At 30.5% G+C, this 15045-nt stretch overlaps 1 protein-coding gene and 1 pseudogene across 2 annotated transcripts; both read right to left on the bottom strand.

Moving 5' to 3' along the window:
- Positions 1–3855: 3855 nt before the first annotated feature.
- LOC100797858 (uncharacterized) lies at positions 3856–4808 on the bottom strand (annotated as a pseudogene).
- A 3248-nt stretch (positions 4809–8056) lies between these two features.
- CYP16 (peptidyl-prolyl cis-trans isomerase CYP16) lies at positions 8057–12887 on the bottom strand. Of its 2 annotated transcripts, none has more exons than XM_006583807.4 (9): positions 12422–12887; positions 10499–10999; positions 10197–10284; positions 10019–10071; positions 9738–9842; positions 9523–9598; positions 9100–9137; positions 8641–8705; positions 8057–8387 (listed from the first exon to the last, which is right to left on the bottom strand). In XM_006583807.4, exons 1-8 carry the CDS (start codon positions 12590–12592, stop codon positions 8652–8654), a joined length of 1086 nt encoding a protein of 361 aa, XP_006583870.1. In that variant the 5' UTR covers positions 12593–12887; the 3' UTR covers positions 8057–8387; positions 8641–8651. The 2 variants fall into 2 exon arrangements, with proteins under 2 accessions (XP_006583870.1, XP_003529384.1); XM_003529336.5 differs by having other exon boundaries at positions 8645–8705.
- Between the last annotated feature and the right edge of the window lie 2158 nt (positions 12888–15045).

The raw sequence follows: 15045 nt of genomic DNA, 5'->3' as shown, positions 1-15045 counted from the left end.
GTACTCAGTTTGTGCCACAAATTGGAAGGAGGCTTATGGACTGACAATATTAGTTGCTGGATCAGTAGCTTTGGTCTTCCGCAGGACTATGACCAAATCACACAAGTGAATCTAACATCACACTTTAATCCAAAATTTTAAGGTTCAAATTTATGGATCTTATCCTCACTAATATAATGCTTAACTTTTTCATTCCTATTTAATGTAAGATTTCACCTCACACTTATATTTTAATACTACTTATACTATATTTTTGTAATATCAAAGGAATAAAAACTAGTCATTTGATGCTTACAATGCCTTTAGTTTTGAGAAGTCAAAATGGTTGAAAATGGTCCAATATTTTAAAGTTTTTCCTCATTTTACCACAAAGAAAAGCAGGAGAGGGTACTTCTTTCAGCTTTTAAACATCTCAATCAAGTATGTACTTACATTTCTCTTTTAAAATATTCGAGCTTCACTTTTTAAATTTGATTTTTTTTTTTTTTTTTACTTCTGCTGAAATTAGAGTAGGATAAACAAGTCTTGGATCAAATCTCAGCAAATGTATTTGCTTTCCCGGGTAATCTTGGACTAAACTTGCATATTTATATATACTAGTTGAATATCTGTAGCCTTGTTACTGAAGATAATTGATAGGATATATTTACACAGACAAACACCCTGTTAAATTAATAAAACACAAAACTCTAATCATAATCTAAAGAAAAATAAGAAAGAACAAAGAAAACTTCCTTAATCAGAATAATAGAGAATCATTAGCTCAATGCATTCTAAGTAAAGACTGTAATTGGGACTTCCCTTCTCAGACAGACCACAGTCTCCCACCTCTAACCCTTTAACTTCTATTTGATGTTGATTGTTGTGATTTTTGAATCATACAAGTTCCCCATAGATGACAATTGATGAAAGGCATGGGAGGAACACTGAAATATAAGATTAAGAAGTAATCAACATTGTCTGATTATTTTGTTCTTTCTTAAATCCTTTTTAATGTTATATTTTGACAATTTTCATAGAGATAGTAGACAGGAATTGAGATTAGATTCGTATTTTTGTTATTTCAAATCATCTGAGGAGTGATTGTTAAGTTGGTTCGTGAATATTTATTTAGTATTAATAGGAAGAGCCTAAATCCTTATAAATTTTAGATAGATCCTCATAGAGGAAGTGACTTCAATGTCTTGGTGAACTTAATACTTATTACCTGTCCCAACCTGCTAGTCGTGGCTTAAGGCCTATATGCCCGGGGACTTGCTGGTCAACTGGTGCTATGCTTCAGCAGTGCCATGGATCTACTATATGAAGCACTCTACCATCTTCAGACCCGCCACCACTTCCTCCTAAATTGATATCGGAAAATCAGCTTTACACACATTGACACGCAATCTTTTGGTGTTTTACTTACAATTTTCTAAACCATAATATTTATTATTTGAGTAAATATGCATCTACTAATGCAATTTTGATTCAATGCTCATGTTTTGAAGCATCTCAAGCATGTGATTGAAACGCTGTGAATTTGTCTCTTCTATTTTTTTTTTTAATTTCTTTTGGGTAGCCATATCTTGCTTGAATTAATCTATGAACCCTAGTGATCTGGTGCTTGAATGATTTCTAAAGTATTTCACTGTCATTTGTCAACAGACTAATTGATTCACATTGATATGTACCGCCGCATGAGCCTATAAGCCCAGATAAAAGAGATTCTTTCATTCCATGTCACAGATATATGGTTTACTTTAAATAATTTGCTTGCATTAGCATATTGTAATAGCATGCCATTGTAGTAATACATATGAAGATAGGAGGGAGTAGTGGCACCTAATACCTGTGCATACTTTTAATTTATACTAACAGGGGATAAAACAATCTTTCTTGAACTTCTTCAACGATGATTTATTTTAGGTGCATAACGTGAATTCAGAAAAGATTATTTAAGCACAAACTCTGACGTATGTAAATAAAGTGTTGTCGACTCGACATAGTACCCAAGTCCAAAACATTCTATTAATATGTTACAAATAACAACAACCATTACTATAAAAGCAGCTTATTACGTCAGCAATTCAACGACGGTTTCAAAGAAACGTCGTAGAAGCTCAACCGGTTTCAAAGATTATTTATGCCTAGATGGTGGATTAAGGTTTTGCTTTTTCAGTAGCCCAACATTTACACACTCACCTGTGGAGGTGTTATTTTAAATTGGTCCAACAAACCAAAATGAGCTTTGAAGGAGCCAAACATGAGAGAGAAATGAGTTTCTAAGTTTGTGAGTATTCATACCTGCTCTATATTGAGCACTAGCGTAGGTCAGAATATCAACCCACAATTCTTCAATGAACTCCTACATTTCAAATGGTGGTTGGTTGACTTTAATAAATTGAGATTGTGATTGTTTCCTTATCTTCATGAAAAAGTTAAATCCCCTAACGACTTTTGATATTTATCTTTTCGCATAAATTGCCCGGTAAGCAATTTCAGTTATTTTCCATTAATTTGTATTTCATTCCTGAAGAATATGATTTTAATTTATTATCTTTTAATTTATTTGCAGTATTTACCTCTCCGCTTCTATCAAATTTCATTATCAAAGGGTGCTTAAATTATTCAATTATGTGATTTTAAAGGTTAAAATGGATTTGCAAATTTAAGCAATCTATGATGTTTCCTTTGATCTCAACTTTAGAATATTTGATTGTTTTTTCCCAAGTTTCCTGTAATCAAAGTTCAAGATTAATTTTTTTTTCTTTATATTACTAAGAGTTTTACAACAGGATGCAATAAGTAATCATACAGGTGTTATAAGCCAGTTTTAGTAACAAACTACAAATGCAGTCCACAAAATTGAGTTACATTTAGAGAGCTTTGGATGCAATGAATCTATAATTTTAAAATATTACAAAAGTGCATACAAATATATTGATTGCATTATACTGTGGGTGTAAAATGAAAAAAATATGTATTTGATATTTTATGTATTTTGGGGGTCATTTTTTTATGGTGTTGATAAGAATAGTGATTGGAAAATAAAATTAAAAAAAAAATTGATTTGTTGTTGGGAACATGTACATACACAATTGTGTTTTTTGTAGCCTTTTATGCCTTTTGTATAATATAGTATGTTGACTCTGTTCATATTTTAATTTCACTTAATGATATATTATGTTACATATTTAATTGTGATTACAAAAGAAATATTAAAAAAAATTAATCCGTGCATCACACAACCTAACTAGTTTACTTAAAAAAAGTTAAGTGTCTACAGTGATTCCAGTATTTTATTTAATATCCATTTTTTGTTTTTAAATCAGTGTGGGACTATCATTAATAAATCTTCTAATTCATAGTGAGATGTATATGACCACACTATGATTTTGTGACTATTTCGTATGTGTGTCGGTAAGATTTACTTAAAATTTTGACTTTAGTTGTATTTAATTAGTAATTTTTGACAGTTTATAATAGTAATAAAATTTATAAAATTACTATAAGAAAATAGGAGCTGAAGATGGAACGTGCTGAAGGTCATAGCAGAGACAAATCTAACCAAAATTGACGATATATATATATATATATATATATCTCCGATATGATAGTGTTAGGGAACCAATAGTGGCTGAACATTGTAAAACAAAAAAATAGACAATTATTTTAGATGTTTTAGTATAAATATGTGAAAAAACATTTGAAAGAACCTCAGACCAATCAATCACTGAAGTTATTTTCGCAGCCAAAAGACAAGAAAGGAAAACCGTAGCAATCTTTAGCCACCGCATATGCCTTTTCAAGAGCTAGCTACTCCTTATTATTAAACATCTTGTAGTTGTATTGCATGCATATTAATTAATTTTCTCATGGCCATGGCCAGAAGGGACGAAGCATTGGAATAACAGCGAACTTCATCTGTCCATTGTTGCAATGAAATCCATTTCTCTCACCACAAGCAAAGTAGTATGGCTGCCACTTCTTCAACACGAACTTGAAGCCCTCTTCAGCACCTTGCTTAGGGTTCGCCAGCATCTTTGCCTTCTTAACATCACAATTCAAGAAGCTCCAAAAATTCGCTAACAAGTACACACTGTGTGGAAAACTAGTCGCATTTGGAGCATCATACTTGAAAACTACACAAAATTATTTGGAGATAGAGATATATAATATTAATATAAGATGTTTGAAATAAGAGTAATTAAATATAAATAGTACATGCACTGCTACATTATTAATCAATCAGATTTTTTTAACTTTTATAATAATTATTTAGAATGTATTTGAAAACACGTCTAAATCACATTCAACGGAAAAATTTGCTTTCCAAGACAAACACCAAAGCAACGTAGGGGAAGCTTTTCTGTGATCACAAATTAATTGCTTTGGATTTAACTCCTTCGCAAATACAACACAACTTCTAATTGATTCAAAATGTAAATATCAATATTGCACAAAAATTAAATTCTTGAAATTTAGTCTTAAGGAGTGTAGATCAATTAAGTGAGTAAGGTATAAAAGTTATTGTAAATTTATTGACATTAAAATTAAAAATATATATATTATAATTTAGGTTGTTTGAGTGAAGAAGTACAAGGTTACCTAGGGTATCGTTGAAATAGAAAGGGCCATTATTGATGGCCCAATTGGTGTAGTTATAGCCAAAGTGCCAATGCTCAGAACCACCAACTATGATTTCCCTTGGACCACCAATCAGTGTAGTTAAAACCAAAAGACCAGTCCTTGTTGGCCATACTCACTTCAAATATTGAAGCTGTTATAGCCAGTAAGATGAGGCACTGAGCAAAATTGGTGGCCATGGTGTAGTCCCTGTCTCTCATGCAGATTTAGCAAGGGAGTGTGTTAATTGTGATATGGTTGGTGTTGTTGGTCGGAGTTTAAGGGCGTTTATATGGGATTATAGGGTGAGTGAAGGATAACTAAGTGCTAATCATGGAATGTGTGTAGTGGTGCAGAATGACCAAATTAACTTTTGATTCGTTTGATATGCGTGTGTTGAATTCGGAATCAAGTTCAATATGTAGTGTTGCATTTTTTAAATTTTTTCCAATTTCCTGCCATCAACTTCTCCCACAATATTTGGTCTCTTTCACATCTTACGTCCCTTGCATCGATTCATTAATTGGAATTTATAACTTTAATTTTTTGAGGGTAAAAAAAGAGTTCATGAACTTGTGATTTTGATAATCTGAAATTAATAAACTGAATTATGTTGAGAAATGCTCTTGACTTTGCTATAATTGGGATGAAAAACAAATCATACCAGGATCTATCTTCCTAATGGTATCACTAATCGTGAGTTCAAATTTTCATTTTCATTTGATTTCTGAACCAAAGAAGAAATTTATATTACTATCGTGAGTTTAACTCTTTAATATGATTTCTTTATTGCTACACAAAAAAGAAGAAAGAAGTAAGCATATTATCTATTTGCAATTTTATAGGTGTACTCCCTGTCAACTCAATTTTATTTGCAAATATTTATGCCCGAGCCTTCATATGATAGCATTTACCACTGAAATGTAAGTACTTAGGTTTTCATTTTTATTTAAAACCTGAGTTGATTTGTCTTTCGGAATGGGCATCCTAATATAGGGAGTGTCATTTCAAAATTATAAGTAATTGTTTTGGTGTGTATGTTTTGGTGTGTATGTCTATATATATATATATATTGGAGAGTAGTGGGTTCAAATATAATAAACTAGAGGGGAGGTCAAACACGAAAATTTAAGATATTTAGAAGTAACTTATCAAATTTAGGAGGTGCATCTGCATACCCTAAATTATATATAAATCCATTAATGAGGATCTTCATAAATTAACACGAGTGTTTTATTTTCATTCACACGGTTTTTTAAAAAAAATTTATAAGATCATTCATCTCAAACTAATTCAAATCAAATACGTATTGTGAAGTTCTTAAGTGATAGATTATTGAAAAATAAATGTATCTTATCACTATAGGTAATATCAATAATCTTTAATTATATAATGTCTTACATATACAATTCTGGATCTCTCTCATTTTGATATAATTTATCCGGGGTGTTTCATGATAGAAAAAATAATTATACAAAAAAAATTGTAGAACATTGTTACTAAATAATATAACTCGAGAAGAAATGGAAATATGTAGCACAAAAGCACCAATTCTTTCTTTTCTTCTACGGGAAAAAGTCAGTGTTTCTTCTTATTATTGCAGATTTAACCGAGTCTAGTGGGTCGGAAATTTTGTCTACAAATCCATAAACATTTCGTGTTTTGTGATCATGACAACTAGGTGGCGTGGCCTTAGATAGCTTTACCATGATAACATTTTTTTCGTATTAAAAGTTAAAATTATTGTAAGTTACTATGTCACAAAATTTGTCTTCAATATATATTTTTCTACATTACCACAACGCAACGTTTAACATATACAAATCTCCATTCAACTCCAATACTTGGGACTAATTAAGTGGCTTTCTTCTTCACTGTATGTAGATCCGCGCAATAAATTAGTTCAATTTTTTCTTTTGGACCTGTGGTTGGATTAAAGAGCATGACTTTTTCAATTAAATTTGAAGAGGATTCGTATGTAAACTACAAAGAGTTACTCGTTGACACGAAATTTGCATATTAAACATATTGTGAAAATCTGTCTATAAAAGTTATACTGTATTATGCAAAATCTAAGAAGAATATCTATAGAGTACAAAAAAAAACAAATTACAAAGAAGAATTCTCAGTGAATTCTTATCTTTCACAACTCAGTTTTCTAAAACAATTGAATTCCCTTTTTTTTATTTCTTATTGCTTGAACCGGCACCTATTTACATTAGGGTGTTATCTAAATTAATACTGGTAACTGAGAAAGGTTATCAAAAGCCATACATTCCTAAATGGTTTACAGCAACTTACCAAATATTGTAATGCAGTTCAATCTACATCGTAATAAAACATAATAGTGCTTATTATATTTTGTCTTTATGGCAATTATGCAATTTTAATCTTTCAATTTTACAAATTAAGTCCTTCATTTTTCTCTCGTTTACAATTAAGTTTCTCCATGTTAATTTCATCCACTATTTAATAGAATTAAGCTTATGTCACAAACTAGGTTTTTGAAAATTCACCAAAAAAATAACTAGGTATTTCAAAATAATCATTCATAAGATATTTATTAGAAGCATGAACAATATCATATTGACATATTGAAATTAAACAGCACGTGTAAATATTACATTATAAAAATTGATCAAGTTAAACCATAAAAAAAAATGACTACATACACGTGGATTAAAATATAATTAAATACTTTAAAACATAAACATGTCAGTTAAATTTATCTAAAACAAAAATTTAAAGATGATATTATAAATTTTCTTGGTAAAACATTTTCAAGCTAAAGCATGATATAAATGGATAAATTAAATTTTTAGTCCCTCAACTTTTTTTAATTTCAACTTTTTTTTAAAACTTTTAATCATTTATTAATTTTTCGTAAACATTTTTAGTCTCTCTAAATTTGTTTTCTTATTTTTAGTCTTTCATTTATTTTTATTATTCAAAATTAATCTTAAATATAAAATAAACAAGGGACTAAAAATGGATAAAAGAGTGACTGATTTTTGTGCAATATAAAAAATGAGAGATTATAAATGGACAAATTTTTGGAGGGACTAAAATTATTTATAAAAAAATTAATGAAAGATTAAAAATAATAAAAAAAAATTGATGGACTGAAACTTGGAATCTAAAAATTGAGGAAATAAAAACTTAATTAACCCTATATAAAATTCATTCTAAAGCAATCAATAGTTATAAATTTTTTATTAATTTTTTGTTACTAATACTCTTACAATTTAGCTTAATAACTTATGTCCATTTATAAATAAATTATTTTCTCATGACAAACATGATTTTATTTTATATTTATTTTTTATAATAATATTTCTTTAGTAAATTTAAAATAAATGATGTATTTTATATTTTAATTTAATTTTTCCAGTCGTATACTAGTTTCAGCTCAAAACTGAAAACAGCAAGTAGCTGTATGGTTTGTAAGTTCTAACCAAAAAATGCGCTACATTATACTTTTTGAGTGTAAAAGTTCCCAGCAAGTAACAATATATCAAAATCACATACAGTACTGCCTGGTCCATCATCTAAATTGCATTTCAATGTCACCGCCCAAGAAAATGATCAGAGTTTCACTGTAAAAAAAAAGGTTGACAAAATTGTTGGCTAAAAATTTCATATGTAATGTAACAATACCAATCCTTATCCACTTATTTCATGTGAGCCCCACTTCGAATACTTTTAGTAACAACAATAAGTTCAAGCCTGAACCTTTTACCATATGCATATGCTGCAACAATCTAGTTGTTTACATAAACCTGAAATGACAGGGTATGGGGTTAATAACTGCTCCTTTGAACTAAATGATTAAATAATTGATATATCTATGATTATGCATCAGCAATTGTGACAGCATAACTAAAACATGGAAAACTTTTATTGTTGCACATGAATTTCTATTTAGATCCAAGATGGTGGTCATGCAAATGTGGCTGTTTTCAACTTTTCATGGTGATTGATATACCTACACATTCATTACTTTATCTGTTTAGCAGAGAGATGGAGACATACCCACCAGAGTGTTATTGGAACATCTTGCTATATGCTTTTTTCTCTTGATCACGCCTATCAGCTATCTGCAACAAACATATTTAGATTCCCAACAAGTATATAATGCTTCAATGCTTGTTCAATTTAGATAGATATATGGCAGTTTGTTACAGATTAAAAAAAAAGTGATTTTGATGTAAAACAACTTAGTGATTAATTTTAAGATTTTTTTTATAAAAAAAGGCTAAATTTTTGTTTGTTTATGATCATAAAAATCACTTTTTCAAAAGATGTAGCTGATTTTACAAGAAGCTATTCAAAACAACTTCTGATTTTATTAGATTTCATAGTCTTTTTGGCTTCTGATTATTTTGAAAAGTTGAAACAAACGTATGGAAAATTGAACAAAAAATATTACATTTTAATGAGAAGCGATTCTTTAAAAAAAAAAAAAAACTGTAACAATTGGATCCTACTCACCATCTTCCTAGCAGCAGCAAGTTCCTTTTTTATTCCAGCTGAAAATAGCGAGATATCAATTAAGCCACAGGAAACTTTTTATTACAGAAGTAGCAGAACTGCACTATAAAATTTAGTGAAAATGGCCATATACAAACACATTATTATCAGTTCTTTGCCAAATAGCCCTTAAGTTAATTTTATCTTCAAATTTTCTTCCTCTATATTCCCCATCTTCTCTCATCATCTGGATATTAATTTACAGCTTGTATCATTAAAAAGGTTAAATCCATATTTTAAATTTAAGAAAATGTGAAACTGACTCTCAATAATGCATCAATACCTTAACTAAAATAATGGAGAAATTCAAATATTTCTCGGCAATTATAACACAGAAAAGTACATGACAAAGGCCTGACCCAAAATTGTATGTTCGTAACTAACCATCATTTGGCTCCAAGGTCAGTGCCTTCTTAAAGCTTTCAACTGCAGCATCAATGTCATGGAGTGCCATGTATGCCTGGTAAATTCGAAATAACTTAATTACCAGAGTTAAAAGCAGGAAGCATTAAATACCATAATAACAGATAGACAGATACAATAAAGGATAACAAAAGCTCCAAACATTTGACAGAAAGGTCTTCAATTCCAATACCAACCTGTCCTTGGCGGAACAAAGCTTTAGCATTGTCATCTCCCTCACGCATTGCAAATTCTGTATCCAGTAATGCTCCTTTAATATCCCCTAATTTCAATTTAGAAGCCTTGAAATAATGACATAACACAAACAATTAGGTGGGAAACAGAAATTTTCAGTTAATAATGAAGATTGGCAACAGAACTCAAATGAATATAATAGTAAAGTACCATAAAGGTAATATAAGTGCAATTTAAAGTTATCTGCAGCTGTGTACATCAAACATAGTAACTTCCTACTTACAGAGCTGTTTGTAAAAATCTGGGACTTCGTTTTTCTCAAACTTGAACTTATCTCTGCAAAGGCATAATATACCATAATACATTATTATGATCATAGTAGGAGTGTACAGTGTGCAGTTGGGGCATAACCACTGCATTGCACAATTAAGTGAAACAAATAGTAGCGAAAGACAGCATACCTTCATCAATGCCTTCCTTCTCCCAACAAATATCCAGGTAGCGTAAAGCCTTCCGATACTTCCTTAGAGCCATTTTATAGTCTTGTTTCTGTCACGCAAAAAAAAAAAAGATTATTTTCTTGCTACGAAGAGTTACAGGAGAAGAGGGATCAACACCACAAAAATGAGCACTAAACAACTATTAACAGACAACAAAAATATTCATCCATATCTCAGAAAAATCAATATATCTCTATTCAGGTTAGGGTATGAAAATACATCAGAATAATAATCTGAGATGGACCATGGGATAGCACCAATACCCTGTAATACTCATTGCCAAAAGCTTTAATCGAGTCAACAGATTTCATCCACCACTCAAGTTCATTAGGGCTCTCATCAAGGTCTGCTGGCCAATCAGGATAGGTGTCTCCATCTTTGAAAAAGTTAGATATCCCATCATCTTCTCCTTCAGGAATTTCTCCACAGTCCACAACTTTAACATCAAGAGCGGGACGATCATCGTCTCCAGTCGCAACATGCTCAACTGATCGGACCACTCCCATTCCTTTAACTACTTTCCCAAATACAACATGCTTACCATCTAGGTGAGAAGTTCGGGTAGTGCTGATAAAAAACTGAGACCCATTTGTATTAGGACCAGAGTTTGCCATTGATAACATCCCTTTCCTTTCATGCTTCAACTCGAAATTTTCATCTTCAAACTTAAGTCCGTATATAGATTCTCCTCCAGTACCATCTCCAGCAGATATATCACCTCCTTGAATCATGAAGCCTTTAATAACACGATGAAAGCAAGATCCCTGATAATATAACACAAATTTATTAATTGACCTGAAACTAATATCACTGATTTATTTTTTAGGAGACAATATCTTGTGGAAGAAGCATTATAAGACAGTACTTATATGGGGAACAGACTTGGTGTCTAATCTCTATATCGCAATAAATCATCTAAGGAAGTTAATAAGAAGAACTGCTTTGTCCTTTTACTTTATTATAATTTATATTTTATACTGCCTCACCAATATGCCCCAGAAATAAGTAAAGAGATGGGAACTATTTATCACCATATCCTAAATTCCTAACATATATTATCACGAAGCAAAACTCAGGGTGCAAACTAAAACATATATATCTGCAAGCATGAAAATTTTCAATCAGATGATGATATGCTGAACTGTCTTCGGACCAAAGCCAACAGATTCAGACCTGACTACTAAAACATAGGACAAGAGATTCAACTAGGCCATAGATGCTTGAGTAACATTTTTCCCGATTTGAACATATTTTACAGGAAATTCTTGAGCAATGAACTAAGAACAGACCAGAAGAATAATGAATTCCCTGCTGAAGTTTTAATCAATATAAACAAAGAACAAATTTTATACTTCAAGGTCAATGTCACCTTATGGTACGACATCATAACATGAATTACTAGAATTTAAACTATTATATCTTCCGATATATGTTATTATCTTTTTTCTTTCTCTTCTGCATTGCTGATATTAAATTCCAAGATAATTATTATATCATTTTAAAAACCAAAATCTGGAATACCCAGAAGAAGGTTGGCATATCTCTGGGATATTGTATTAGCAATTGTCGTTTATTATACAACGAGTTGAGGAATATTATCAAATAGAAATAATATATGGAATTTCACAAACCACCCTCCCCGGAAAAAAACAAAGCTTTAGAATGAATAAACAGTAACACCCTTAACATTGATACGTGTAAAAGAATCATTTTCCAGGAATATGGTTATAAATTTGAAACACTATACTATAAAGTATCTATAACCAAAAAAAAAGGTCATAACCGTCTTTTCAGAAATACGCGTCCAAAAGCGAAAAATAAAAAGCACCTTCAACCCTTGGATTACTACAAAGTCCAGATCTTAAAGCAGCCAAAATTCTCAAAATAATCGAGACATGGCAATGAAAAGGGAACTATAGCACACAATACTCAATGCCCCAGATCAAAATATCAAGTTTTGAAAGCACACGGTGCATTCCAGTAACAGAAAAAACATCAATCATTCCATTCAAATCGCGTAGGACTAAAAATTCATGAACATTGGCATAAACCATTTCACAAACAAGGTCCAAAGAAACAATCTTTAAGAGGCGAAAATATCGAATTGAATAGATATAGAAAATGGGTATGTGCAAAAAGTAAGAGATAAAAGGTATAGAAAGAAAGGGAAAAAAAAAAAACAAGACCTTGAAATGAAGGGGCACCCCAGTATTTGGACCAATGCCTTTCTCACCAGTGCATAGAGCTCTGAAATTCTCAGCAGTTTTGGGAACAACATCATCATAAAGCTCCACCACTATTCTCCCTTCGAGCTCTTGCCCTATGCTAATGTCCAAGAAGCACCTTCCTCTACCCATCTCTCTCTCTCTCTCTCTCTCTCTCTCTCACTGTTGTGTTGCTTAGGTTGAAGTAGAACGAATGAATGCTCACAAGACCTTCTAGACTCTTCCTCTGAAATCACTCTTCAAAGTTTTCAATCGGTAACAAACACACCCAGCGTGAAAAAAAAGGGGTATAAATAATTACTGGGGAGATTAATAGAAGCAAATAATAATTGCAAAAAAAAGAAGAAAAATATTATCATAGGAGGACCCTCACTCACTCACTCGTTCCATGCTATGGCGTTTAGTTTGGTTTGTGTTTACCTTTCTTTCAGTGTATATCAACAACTCAACCCTCACGTCACTAACAGCTTCAACTTTCAAACCCCAACAAATTTAATTTAATAAATTAAACAAATTTACTCCTCTTACGTTCTTGTCAGTATGGTAAGGTAACTAGGTAAGGTGTTTTTGCATTGTTTTTCAGCTGACCAACTTGGTTGCCAAATTTGGATGTAGGTAGGGTCCATTAAGTACAGGGTAAATCGGTTTTTTTTTTTTCTCACGTTAGAGAACAAAGTTTTTCTTAACACGTTGAAGTCGAGATTAATTTTACTTTTAATATGATATTGTTGCTCATTCAAAAACATTTTGCACGTGAAAATAGAACATAAGTATTCTCATTAAATAAATTGTTTCTCACATTTAAACATAATAACTCCTATATCACTTCAAAGATTAATTTAACAATAACATATATTTATTGAATATGAATTTTAATTTGTTATTAAATTATCGATAGAAATAATTTATTGTATCTTTTACATATTTAATAATTAAATTTGATTTTTTATCTTTTAAAATTAATTTATGGGTGTCTCATATTTTTAGGGATGAATTTGATTACTTATCCTAAATTCATAAACATAGAACAATGTATAAGATGCACTGATTTTGAAAATAATTAATATTTGAAATTTTTATAGTTAGTGTGAATTTTTTATTTAGCTAAAAATAACGTGTACAAATATAAATTTGGAATTTGGTCATTGAATTACAAATATGTCCCTACTAACTATGATAATACAACTAGGATGTATGATAAAATCGCTTGGTTTTGGGTTCGAGATCTTAGACTCTTATGGCTATAATAAATTTAAAGTCCTAAAAAGTTTGTATTTACACACTCCTGAACAAAACATTGTTTTACGTCATGAAAATTTAAAAAAAATCAATTTTTAATACTAACAAATTTATTCAATTAATGCCTTACTATTTTAATCATATTTTACCAATTGTCAAAGAAAAGAGAAATTGATTTAATCCATGTTTTTAGAGTAACACAGTTGAGTTGAACTTCACCTTGATTTTTGTGAGGATTTTATCATGAATGTAGATTCTTACAGCTAATCGAAACACTATTCAAAATCTGTCACTGCTTTATCACCGCCAAAAAGTACTGCTTACTAGTACTATAAAATCCCTATTAAAGAAATCATGAGATGAAGACGTGTCCCGAAAAAAAAATATTATAATCGTAACATATTTATTTTGAGTATACAATAAATTCAATTCTTAAAAGTAGTTCATTCAACCCGATTTGATTCTTTAAGAAAAAGGTCACTAAAACAACCTTTAAAATTGTATAATTACTTTAAGTAATCGCTCCCAGATCCTTTAAGAATCTCATAATTATAATTTTAAGGAATTGTTTAACAATTTATTTTTTTAAAGACCAATCGAACATTTTGTTTTAGAAATCAAATTGTCTTACTTTTCTTGTTGGCAAAAATTTTAGGTTGAAATCATTCATCTTTGAATATCCATGGAGTACTTATATCTTTGTATCAGTGACAAAATAAAGCCTTGCATAATTCCTATAGAGATAGGATCAGAAGAAAAAGTTAAAAGTCTTAGTCAAGCGAAAGAAGTCTTATAGTGACGTAATGTCAGAGTCCACAATCATCTCTTGAAAAAAAAAATGAGAAGATTAATAAAATATGTATTTAAGTGAATACAAATAATAAAAAGTTACAATATTTATCTAAAAGGGTGAAGAAATAATACAAATAATAAAAAGTTACAATATTTATCTAAAAGGGTGAAGAAATAATAGCATCAGCTTTCTATAAAAAAAATTCAAAAAATAACAAAATATTAAGAGGAAGTCATACAAATATATGCATACAAGAATGTTCATAGTTTGTTGACTTTGTTCTCATCACAAAAAGTAGATGTCGCTGACCTCGTACGTATATACTAAAAGCTTTGCAAGAAATCTTAGATTTAGAGTGATTACGTTCGGAGGCGGAGGCAGGGGTCATGGCCCCCCAGTTTTTTCACAAAGTTTATTTAAAATACTATGTAAAAAATGTTATGGCCCCTCAAAATTTATGAAAAAATTTATTGAAAAATAATACATGTCATGTTAGTTGACACTTAGGGAGAGAAAGAGAAAAAAAAAAAAAAAAAGCCAAAGTATAATAAAT

The sequence above is a fragment of the Glycine max genome, chromosome 7 (genome assembly GCF_000004515.6).
Source record: "Glycine max cultivar Williams 82 chromosome 7, Glycine_max_v4.0, whole genome shotgun sequence".
NCBI classification, from domain to species: Eukaryota; Viridiplantae; Streptophyta; class Magnoliopsida; order Fabales; family Fabaceae; genus Glycine; species Glycine max.
The sequence above is the reverse complement of the archived record's forward strand: the minus strand, read 5'-3'. Positions and strand labels throughout refer to the sequence as shown.

Excerpts from the sequence above, each read along its gene's own strand:
- CYP16 (XM_006583807.4), bottom strand. The coding sequence starts at position 12,592 with ATGGGTAGAGGAAGGTGCTTCTTGGACATTAGCATAGGGCAAGAGCTC. Across the intron at positions 9,138-9,522 it reads GACCTTGGAGCCAAATGATG|CTGGAATAAAAAAGGAACTT; the intron begins GTTAGTTACGAA and ends CGCTATTTTCAG. Across the intron at positions 8,706-9,099 it reads TTGCTGCTGCTAGGAAGATG|ATAGCTGATAGGCGTGATCA; the intron begins GTGAGTAGGATC and ends TGTTTGTTGCAG.